General features: G+C 46.0%; 1 protein-coding gene across 2 annotated transcripts; it reads right to left on the bottom strand.

Moving 5' to 3' along the window:
* Positions 1-1,508: 1,508 nt before the first annotated feature.
* DDX5 (DEAD-box helicase 5) lies at positions 1,509-8,890 on the bottom strand. Of its 2 annotated transcripts, none has more exons than XM_084218241.1 (13): positions 8,765-8,890; positions 7,217-7,382; positions 6,973-7,069; positions 6,755-6,888; positions 6,569-6,634; positions 5,998-6,139; positions 5,760-5,920; positions 5,437-5,609; positions 5,088-5,198; positions 4,815-4,876; positions 4,676-4,735; positions 3,201-3,425; positions 1,509-2,674 (listed from the first exon to the last, which is right to left on the bottom strand). In XM_084218241.1, exons 1-13 carry the CDS (start codon positions 8,794-8,796, stop codon positions 2,289-2,291), a joined length of 1,815 nt encoding a protein of 604 aa, XP_084074367.1. In that variant the 5' UTR covers positions 8,797-8,890; the 3' UTR covers positions 1,509-2,288. The 2 variants fall into 2 exon arrangements, with proteins under 2 accessions (XP_084074367.1, XP_084074368.1); XM_084218242.1 differs by having other exon boundaries at positions 8,789-8,886.
* Between the last annotated feature and the right edge of the window lie 2,475 nt (positions 8,891-11,365).

Genomic DNA, 11,365 nt, shown 5'->3' with positions numbered 1-11,365 from the left:
TCACCCGAACACGCCGCAGCTGCACGGGGACATTGCTGGGAAAAGCCCCCCTGGAGCCCTCGGCGGGGCAGCAGCGCGTCCCGGGCACATCAAAGCAGCAGGCAGAGCTCGGGCGGAGGCGGCACCGCGGAGCCGCTGCCAAGTGCGCGGGCGAGGCCCCGGCTCCCCGCGGCCGCTGGGCTCGGCGCCGGCAGCGCAGTGGAAATTTCCATGGTCGCCGCAGCCCGAGCTGGCGGCGGGGCCGGGAGGCGGAGCCATTCCGCGAGCCGCGGCAGGAAAGGCTCGGGCTGGGATAATCCCCGCGCCGGCCCGGGCGGCGCAGCCCCCTCCCCCGGGCCCGCCGCTGACAGCCGCTTTAGTAGGGCACTGGGTCAGCGGCAGGAGCTGCTACTCCCGCCGCAACAAGAACTGCAGGCAAGTTTAGTTCGAAGGCAGATTGCCACGAGCTCAATGCTGCCAGAGTAGCACTGGCAGCAATGTCAAAGCTTCTTAGAGCTCGTTTCTTTTCATTATTTTATGTGCAAATGTTTTAGCTTCCCCCTCAGGAAACACTGCCCCACGCAAAGGGTCGTTTGGAAAGAGTTATAAAATACACGGAGGAAACCTCTTTCTGCGTTTTAGATTTTACAGCACTGTTAAAGACTCTCATATCTCAATTTTAATGCACAAGCTCTAAATGTACCCTTTTTTTAATACTAAAAAAACCCCCAACTTTAACAAATCCAGCTTTCAATGCATTTTGTTTCGGGCCACTGACATGGAAACTTGAGCATTAAGTCATACTTCAGTGATAAATAATCTACTTCCTTGTTTTTCACCCCTGGTGACACTGAGCAGTGTTCCAAAACAAATAAATGAGAAAAAAACCCCACCCCTACTCCCCACCTCCCAAAAAAACCCAAACCAAAATACATTGCCACCTGCAGTTTTAGACTGCAGTGGGGTAGTTCCAAGCCTCCAGCTGGAGTTCTCAAAGCAGGAGTGAAGGATCACAAAATATTGTCAAGTGATAGAACTTCACAGAAAAGGAGGCAATACAAGAGGCAGATTAGGCTGCATTAGAGAACATCACAAGCTGAGCCTCAGAGGGAAACAAGGACCAGTAATCAAGGACTGAGCACAGACTAAGCAAAAAGATCTAAGTGCAAAACAAAGTTTACTCAGGTTCAAAATAACATTAAAAAAATCTTGTAGATTCAACCCTAAACCCATTAAGTGCTGTTAAACTTAAAACTCATCACTGTTACTGATAAACAAGAGGGAGGAACTGAAAATTAGTATTAACTGGAATTTAAATACACCATGCTTGAAAGCATTAAGCACTTTAACCCCAGGATCAAGAATTATGCAGTTCCTTCACTCAGCATGGGCAGTGCTTTGAGATTAGAGAGTCATTTGCACATATTTAAAGTCCTTTTAAAAAAAAAAAAATCCATGAGGAATTGTCATGGATCAACAGCCCACTTCCCTCCCACCACCTCCATAAAGAAATCACTGCTCAATACCAGTTTAAGTATAACTTGAAGTTTTAATACTAAGATCTTCCCGTTTCTCTGAAGCTCAGAAGCCTGCATGCTAACTCACAACGCCTGGCAGCTGTGGGTACACAACACTCAAGCCTGGTCTGCACATATGCTCGTGTGAAGGCGACGGTTACGGTGCTGCAGAAGCTTCCTACGCTTGTAGCAGCTTGTTAGCAACACCACTACAGAGTTTTGATCTTTTCCAAGAACTGGCCCTACGCTAGTGAGACAAGGAAGAACACTGCTTCTAATAGTTTCTTAGAAGCCAGCTTTAATTTTCTTCCCCATCAAAGCAGAGCCTGCCATGCTAAGCAATCTAGCCCAATCAAGGCAAGGCTGGTATTTGTATAAGCTTAAATGTTTAATCAGACACAGTTGAGAAACCTTTCTAGAATTTAATATAAAAACATTTGACATTTTTTTCATTAATGTAAAGTTGTGCACATGTTGAGAAAATTGTCATCTGAAAGAAAAATCGGTCTTCAAATATCTTTATTGGAAGGCCATGCACTGCCTTCTGTTACTGTATTTCAAATCACTGTACATTTACTTTGAAAACACTGTCTGCATTTTCTAGTACAAAAAACTAAAAATTGTTTCAGGAATGTAGAGAAATATTCAACTTAAATAGCGAAAAAGTGCACCATAATTACTGCTGCACTGCAGTCATTTCTGCATTTCCCATTTCTTAAATAACTATCCTGTTTTGATAACACACAATATAAAGAGCAATTATGAAAAACTGAGACATTTAAATACACTAAGTTATTGAGAATAACTTGTGGGCATGGGGTAACCTATCATAGGAGCAGCACCAGTGGCAGGGTAGGCGTACTGCTGCTGGTTCATGCCATTGTGCATGTTGGCAATGTTACTGCCGTACTGCTGCTCGTAGCCGTTCTGGTACGCTCCTGTGGGGTTACCGCCGGCCCTGAAGCCGGCCTGCATGCCTGCAGCTGCAAAGCCATTCCCAAAGGGAGTTCCATTGCTGAAACTCTGGGCGCTGTAAGCCCCGTTTTGGGTTTTTGCTCCGAAGTCTCTCTTGCCTAGCGCACCATAGGTTCTCTCAAAGTTCTCCCTCTCTCTAAAACTACTAAATCCACCCCTTTTGCCCGCAGAGTATCTGTCACGTCGGTCACCTCGGGAACGACCTAGTGAAAGAGACAAGACAGTTACGTATATTAAAAAGGCTCTTCAGTTCAGTTAAGCAGCATTTATTTTCTGACCCAACAACTCAAACCTACTATAAAAGCTTTCCAGGGGCTTGCTGGACTCCAGTTAGATAAAGCTTTTGAGGAATCATACACTCTCCCCTGTAATACAAGTTGTGGCATCAGGGAAAAAGTGACTTTTACCTTGCTAGCAGGACACTTGGGTCCTTTTCTCTCTTTCCAAGCCATAGGAGACAAAGCCACAAAACTGAGTCCACGAGTGTTTTATTTCAGGGCAAGTAAGAAGTATTTCTTTGGCCTGCCCTAGCCATAGGTGCACCACAGCATAGGCTGGGAGCATCTGAGTGCTGTTTTTTGGCTTTTACGTTTATAAATACCTTCTGAGGTCACAGTAACTGGCAACTAAACCACCTTCCACGTTTATTTTGAAGAAAGTCTGAAGGTGGAATCTGAAGTTTCCATTTTGTTCTGAAAGCTATGCACCAAGATCAAGAACAGCCCTTACCTGAACCTCTGTCTTCAACCAGCTGAAGCAATTTGGGGTTGATGGCTTGATTAGCCTCCCGAAGCACAGAGATGAGGTCATTTACTTGCTTAATATTGTTAGGAGTAAAGAATGTGTATGCTGTGCCTGTTTTGGTACTGCGGGCAGTTCGTCCAATTCGGTGGATATAGTCCTCTGAGGAGTTAGGGTAGTCATAATTGATGACAAATTTCACATCTTCCACATCTGTAAAGTGTTGCAGTGTGGCAAAAAGCGAGGTACAAAGTTTTGCACACCACAACAGCCAAATCGAAGATAAACATTAGACAAGAGTATTTTAAAGGGAATAATGGCTGCAAAGAACAGTGTTAGAATCATCCATTTGTGCAAGAGCATAGTGGAAGAGAAAAGTTACGCACACTCCGTCTGATCCCGTTCTCATCACCCACCCTGTGATCCAAAACCTTACCATAAAGGAGTGTGCATTTGCTTGTCATTCCCAACTCAAGTGTCCCCTTTACAAATCATCAAGTGACATCTGAAAGCTTCTTGCAGTAGGGCCACTAAAGCTCACAGCAGCCTCTTCATGTGCTCATTTGAGGACCTTAGAGTAAAAACATACAAGGTCCTTCACATACACACTCATTAGAAGCTCAAAAAAAAGGGGCCACACTGCTCGTCTTGCCAAGACCTTTGAACTGCAGCTGCAAGAAAACATACCTGTCCCCCCAAAGTCACCAAGTTGTTTTTATGCACTGTGTCTTGTCTAGGCAAGCGCTTCCAAGAAGCCAGGGTTCACTTGAGAATGGGTCTCTCTCTGGCAGGTCTCGACATGACGACTATGTATAGGTGGAGGAACTTCGACTTTCAAAGGCATTGAAAAGCCATTGCTTTCCTGCCCCACTTGTTAAAGTGAGAGGTGGACTTTTATTCTCAGATTTCATGTGCCAGTACTCACCAATTTGTACAAGGCTTAGTACATTTTAAAGCTGCTCTCTCCATTTCATGGTTGAAAAAAATTTCATTGAACATTGAAGTTTAAAATTATGTTCTTCAACATTTCAAAAAAATCACTGAAATTCAAAGACCCACAGATCACAGCAGACAGTATGCACAAAACTAACAGTACTGCACCATGGCAAATCATGCAAAGCATGGAGAGAAGAGAAATACCAGGGCAAAGTGAACTGTGAATGAAACTGCTTATTTCATGAGAGAACAGTTTATGGGGTAGTAGTTTAAAGGATGATCTTTGCCTTTTGAAGATTACTGGCACACAATGCTCTCAGCTTTCACCTCTCTATTTGACTGGAAGCAGCCAGCCGATCATTTCCACTAGTCCTCCATCCCCCTCGAGTCCTCCGATTGTCATGCCTAGGCCTTGCCACAAAGACTGCACCTTTATGTGAAGAAAACTTAGAAAAATGCAGAGGTTAAAGAAAGCAATAGACTTTCTTTAAAAGCTTTGGGCAACTGGCATTACGAGTTTTACTAACCTAGACCTCTGGATGCAACATCTGTAGCAATCAGGATTGGTGCTTTTCCATGTTTGAATTCTGTAACACAAGAAGTGAATCAATTTTTTTCCTTAAGCAGCACACATCAGATGCTTTCAGAAATTGCTGCAACACTCACCATTTAGAACCCAGTCCCGCTCCTGCTGACTTTTATCACCGTGAATACCCATAGCTGGCCACCTGAAAACACAGAAAAAGTTCTGAAAACACAGAACTTGACTGACCCAAGAACACTCCTTTGGTGGTTTCATTAGTCAAAGACTGGGTACTGGCAAATTCCAGTCTGGGCATTGTAGGTGACAGCTGCTATTACTGACAGCTTTGATTCTTAGCTGTGGTGTCAAGAGCACACACAAGACTATTGCACAGTGAAGTCCCAGCTTCTACTCACCCATCTCTCCTCATTTTTCTGGTAAGATCATCACAACGCCTTTTGGTTTCCACAAAAACAATTGTTTTGTTTTCTTTCTCGCTCATGATTTCTTCCATCAAACGAATAAGCCTGTTTTGAAGAGATTATGGTTAGAGCTTGAGACTGCTTTCTACTGTACAAGTTTAAACTGAAGAGATTATGGTTAGAGCTTGGACTGCTTTCTACTGTACAAGTTTAAACTGATTTCTTGCCTTTAAGTTGCCTCAGACTGATGTCAAAAATCCATCATAATAAGGCATTCATTCCGCAGTTCATAAAGTAAAACTGACAGAAAACACAGAATGCTTTGCCCCCAAGGCCTACTTACTTGTCATCTTTCTCTACATCATGACACACATCCACAATCTGAAGAATGTTGTGGTTTGCACTCAGTTCCAGCGCACCAATGTTGATGTGCACATATTCTTTCAAGAAATCTTCAGCCAGCTGCCTTACTTCCTTAGGCCATGTGGCGCTCCACATCAGAGTCTGCCTGTCAGGCTAGAAAACAATCAGTGAAAGATCAGTATAGGGTTAAGTTAAAATGCCCAACCAAAACTACCCAGGCTTGCACTGCCCTAGCTTTAACAAGGGTAGTGGGAGTAGTGTATATCTGCTATAGTGATAAATGCATAAACCATTTATACTCACTCTTATCTGATCCACAATTTTTCTGATCTGAGGTTCAAATCCCATGTCAAGCATCCTGTCAGCTTCATCAAGGACAAGGTAAGTACACCTCCTGAGATTGGTCTTTCCAGCTTCTAGGAAGTCTATAAGTCTTCCAGGCGTTGCAATGCAGATTTCCACACCTAAAACCAAGCAGTCCCTTTAGCTCCAGCAGTTTCCACATTGCCTTAAACACAGATGCACCGAGACTGATCCATACCTCTTTCCAGGTCACGGATTTGTGGTCCCTTTGGAGCTCCTCCATAAATACATGTGGACTTCAAACGACACGCTCTGCTGTACTCTGCAGCTACCTGCTGCACTTGTTGGGCCAGTTCACGGGTTGGTGCCAACACAAGACACTGGAAATAGGATGCCCATTTTTAGTTCAATACCCATTGGAAGATCCCAGTCTGAGACTAATTCTGAGTGTGAAGTTCAGAGCCAGATTGACTGATATAGATTAAAGTAGCCAAACCAGCAAACCAAGTCACCTGGCATCTTAACTACCACCAAACGCTGACCAAACATGAAAAGATACCTGAAAGTCACTAGGTTCCAGGGATAGCAATTTCCAAAATCAAACCCAAAATCAAACCCTGTTCTGTACTATTTTCAGGACAATCCAATCAGAGTTAATAGAATCTGCTTGGGAAACTACCCCAACAGGGAACCACTTTATTCCCACAGAGAAACAGAATGCAGCTATGGACTCTTACACGCATAGCCAACTGAGACTGTAAAATACAGTCCTAAGAAATTAAAACCCCCTTTTATTTAGGAATACTCACAATAGGTCCATCTCCTCGCTCCAGGAATGGTTGATGATTTATATGCACAATGGCAGGCAGTAAGTACTGTTTGGAAGAAAGAAAAATCTCATTACAATCTTTTCCTTGAAGTGCTCACCTTGCACTAGACTACACCATACTGCCACTGCTGAAATGCAGCAGTATTTCAGGCTGTAATCAACTTACCGAGAGTGTTTTCCCTGATCCAGTCTGTGCCACTCCAACCATATCCAATCCACTCAATGCAACAGGCCAACCTTGTGCTTGAATAGCAGTTGGTTCAGTGAAGTTCTGCCTCTGAATTACTTCCATAACATTTGCTTGAAGAAAAAATATATAAATATAGACTCAGATGTTGCGCTAATCCAGTCTGAAGAACAACCAGTAAACTGGCCTTCACTTACCAGGGAAGTTTGCTTCATAAAAGTTGATAATTGGTTTTGGACAGTTATGGCCCCTAACTGTGACCTCTTTGCTCGCTCTGTACTGTTCAACTTCTTGCTGCAAAACAAAACACCCATTATTGGAAATAAGCTCTGATACTGAAGTTGTATTTTAAGTTACCCCATCTGTGCCTGCTGGGCCCCATGACCCTCAACATGTTTGCACTTTCTGTTTACTTTTGCTCGAGCCAGATCAGGTACATACCGCAGTACGTCTAACTACATCCGGATGTTCTTGGTAGAAGTTCTTCTCAAATTTGGGCAGCTCATCCAAGTTCCATTTCTTTTTTGTAAGTTTCTCCCCAGGGTTTCCAAATTTCTTCCCAGAGAGAGGTCCACCTCTACTTCCTCCAAAACGAGGGGCTCCAAACCTAGACAAAAAGAACACATCATAGAATGCAAGAGAAACATTTTGGTCCTCTTCCTGAACAACTGCACCACCATTTCTGCAGTCCACCCATTACTTTACAATTCTGCTGTATAAATTCTACTGAAGTTTCAGGACACTAGAACTTTAAAAACCATACTTTAAGCTGCAGATGTCACGAACTGCTTGGCCACAATTCTTACTCACAAGCTAAGATAACGTGTCTTTCCTATTTCCGTGCAACGCAATTGAACAGCAAGTTACAACAAGCATTAAAACCTTGGCACTACCCCGTGATCAAAATGGTTTCCCGTCCCAGTGACACTCCTATTGCTGAAAGCGGCCTGGGGCAGTTATGAAACCTTGAGATAACTTTACCGTAAACCGTTCTTTTGCATGTACCGAAACACAGACTTTTTTTTATCAACGGTGTTTTATGAGGCCATGCGCTTTATTAGCATTTCAGGTTCCGTCCCTCCGCTCGGAGAAGGCTGATCTCGAAAGCCCCGAGGCGCAGCTCGGTGCCGCTCTGAGCCGCGCGCTGGATCCGAGCGCAAGGCTCCCTCCCCCGCCCCGATCACTTCCCAGTTTCGGCGGGGAGAGCACTGGGAACGATCCTTCCCAGCCCAACACAGCGCTTCCCGAGCGGCCGCTGCTTCCTGCCAGCGCTGTTTCCTTTGTCTCTCATTTCTGTCTACGCCACATTTTCCAGCCGCTGCCATTTTAGAGCCGCGGCTGGGCGGGGGGGAGGAGGAGGAGGAACAAAGGCAGCAGCAGCATAGCCGGCATTTTGATTCCCCTCAGCCACCGCATGGCGGGGCCGGCCATTAACATCCGCTTACACAACACAAAGCGGAGCCGGCCGGCTCCTGCCGGCCACAGCCCGAGCCTTAGAAGGGGGAAGGGAGGGGAGGGAACCGCCCTGCCGAGAGCTCCCCAAGGCTTCGGTACTGCCAACCCACTGACCCACAAACCTCCAGCCCGCCCGCCGCTCTCAGCGGGGGGAATCGGGCTCTGCAGGGACCGTCTGTGCTGGGGGGGGGCGTCCCCAGGGGGTTGGGGCGAGTATCTTCCTACCCAACAGAAAAAAAAAATTAAAAAAAAAAAAAAAATTCCGCCGCGCTATTCTCAGCGGTAGCACACCCGCGGGGAGGGGGGCTCAGAGGCGAAGGAACCGACAGTCGTCCACTATCGGTGGCCTAAAAAAGCCCAGTACCCTCCCCACGGCCACCCCTCGCGGCGGGAGTGCTGAGGGAAGGGCTCAGGGCCCAACCCCCGCCCCGCCGCCATCTTAAAACGTCTGAAAAACAACCCCGAGAGCCCCACGGGCAGGCTCAGAGTCCGGACGCTGGCGGCGGCTGGCGCCGGCCGTGCCCCCGGACTCACCCTCTATCCCTGTCGCTGGAATACCCGGGCATGGCGATGGTGGCCGTGGGCGAGACGACTCCGGTCACTTAGAGCGGGTAGCGAAGGGTTGAAAAAGATCCGGCGCCGTTGGCGGGGGCCGCTCACTGTGGGCACCCGGCCGCGCGGACGCCGGTTATATACGGGGCAGCGGGGGCTGCCGGGAGCCGGCGCGTGACGCACGCGCGGGCCCCACCCCCGCCGTTATGTAAGCGGCCCGAACCGGCCTGAGGCCCCGCCCCCTTCCGCGTGGGCGTGGCCGCGGCTCGCCCGGCTGACCGGCTTTGAGCTCGCGGCCGGAAGTGCCCCCCCCGCGGGGAGAGCCCCCCCACCCCCACCCCCCTGCCCGCGCCTGCGCGGGGCCGCTGCGGGCGGGAGCCTCGTTCTCGCTGAGGGCACCCCGGCCTGAGGGGGACGGAAATGGAAATGGAGAATTCTCTCTTCCAGCCTCCATAAGCTCAGGCTTTCGGCTGCCTGGCGTGTTCAGAACGCAGCTCAGCTCCTCCGCACTTTCGGCAGGGCAGAGCCGGATGCTGATGTCCTCAGTGGAGTCCCCCAGTTCTCACAGATCTGTTTGTGAAAATCCTTCTGAAACAGCTCGAGATGAGCCCAGGCTTTTAAGTCATACACATTCTAGCTAATAACTGATACTTCACGGTAGATTGGCCCCATACCCGCCTGTGACTTTCGCTCTCGGAAGGAGCCAGATGTGCGGATCCTGGAGAGCTGGATGCAAAATAACATCAAACCTCTCCAGGCCAGTTCTTTTTTGCTGTTACCCATTACCTTTTAAAATGTTCATAAACATATTTGTAAACAGAAATATTTATAAACACGTGTCTGTAAAGTTACCAGCGTTATCTTTTTGGATTCCACACCAGGGCCAGTAACCTGAGTCAAAGGTCACCTGAGGTGCAGTGGCGCTGAAAAGCTGCTCGGAACACGGCATAAAAACACTCAATACCCCAAGGGGCCACTGCTGCTCACCCACCGGCCTTGCCAGACCAGTGCCCGGAGCCCTGAGCCTTTACACACACAGGAGTTGAAGTTTTTAGCACAAACACCCGCAGCCACCTGCTGCAGGCAGAGAGGGAAGAAATGAAAACAACATAAGGAAGAAGTGCCATAACAACACTTCCCGTTTATATCCTCCCACCTTCTAGCAATCTGTGCTTTAAGGCTTTTCTGGGACAAAAATAACTGTATTTGATGGCCATTTCTTCACATTTTGGTTCTATTTATGCCCTTAGCTTGTAAAATACCATGACAATGTGTTTTACAGTTTCAGTGTATGCAACCTGAAGCACATTTACTTTCATTTTCAACATATTGCTGGATAAGAACAAGGGGCATAAAACAATGAGTTAGTAGAAATTGTGAGTAATAACTTTCTGTTCCTTTATACTGTTTGTGGACATTAATATCTTCTAAGTCACCTCCTTTATACTAAACCAAAGCTGCAGTGTAATTTTTCCTCCTTTTAAAGCAATTCCACACTTATAATTATCCTTGCCTTTTTTTAAATTTACTGTCAAGAAATTCACAGCATTTAAGATCTTGACCCCATACAGATCTACATAATGAAAATATAAAGATGTTTTTGATCTGTTGTGTATTATTTTCTAGCCTTTAAAAAAATATTGCTAAGAATAGAGCAAGGTTGGCAAAGACTAGAGGTCTGAATGATATTGTCCTCAAAAGTAACACCTAAGTCAGGCTTATTTTGTTTATGAAGAGCCACAGCTGTTCGACCCTTAGCAATTTGGAATTCCACCTTGCTCAACCATTTTTGTTGTAATTAATTTCTTATTTCAGTAGCACTCCAACTTGCCTGGTTTTGTTAATACTATCCCAGCAAATTTCTAGTACAGGAATCTCCCCAGGTTTTTTTCCAGTATAGAGTTACTCATTTAATATGGCTTGTAAAAGATTTTTGTCCCCAAACACCCCTATTAACACTCCCCACCTTCTGACCCTACAGGCTTCCTGTTCCCGATAAGCCTGGAAAAGATTTTTGCAAAGGCTGTAAAAATAAATTTTCTTGTTCTATTGCATTTATCTTAACACAGATTAATTTGATTTTGTTTGTGCATAACTTTGTGGCTCCTGTTACTGTGCTGCTTAATCTTTCTAATGATATAATGAATTGAAAAGACTAAACAAAAACACGGTCCCTGCCTTGTCTACACGCAGTTAAGTCTGCAAGGAATTCCTTTCAATTTCCTTTCTAAAAAAACTTCCTCATTTTTCTGTTCCACCCTCCTAAATTAAACATAGTTAATTTTCCCGTGTTCTCTTAATTACAGCAAACACATGGAAACAAATCAACGCAGCTTTGCAGGGCTTCGTATGTAGCAAACTGAAATCCGTGTTAAGTTTAGTTTCGATAGCACTGATCTGTGTTTGCTTACACACAACAAAAGCTCTTTTGTGTTCCTAAGGTGCTGTGTGCACTTGGATTTGGAGCTACAAATGACGCCCGGGGGCTGCTGGAGCTCACAGCACTGAGGTTTAACTGCTGCCAGTCATTGCTCTTACGGTCAAAATTGGAAGCTCATCTGCTTTTGTTGTGCTCAAGGAGTT

Source organism: Fringilla coelebs, assembly GCF_963513975.1.
Source record: "Fringilla coelebs genome assembly, chromosome: 19".
Classification (NCBI taxonomy): domain Eukaryota; kingdom Metazoa; phylum Chordata; class Aves; order Passeriformes; family Fringillidae; genus Fringilla; species Fringilla coelebs.
The sequence above is the reverse complement of the archived record's forward strand: the minus strand, read 5'-3'. Positions and strand labels throughout refer to the sequence as shown.

Excerpts from the sequence above, each read along its gene's own strand:
- DDX5 (XM_084218241.1), bottom strand. The coding sequence starts at position 8,796 with ATGCCCGGGTATTCCAGCGACAGGGATAGAGG. Across the intron at positions 5,610-5,759 it reads AAATTGTGGATCAGATAAGA|CCTGACAGGCAGACTCTGAT; the intron begins GTGAGTATAAAT and ends ATTGTTTTCTAG. Across the intron at positions 4,877-5,087 it reads AGAAAAATGAGGAGAGATGG|GTGGCCAGCTATGGGTATTC; the intron begins GTGAGTAGAAGC and ends CTGTGTTTTCAG.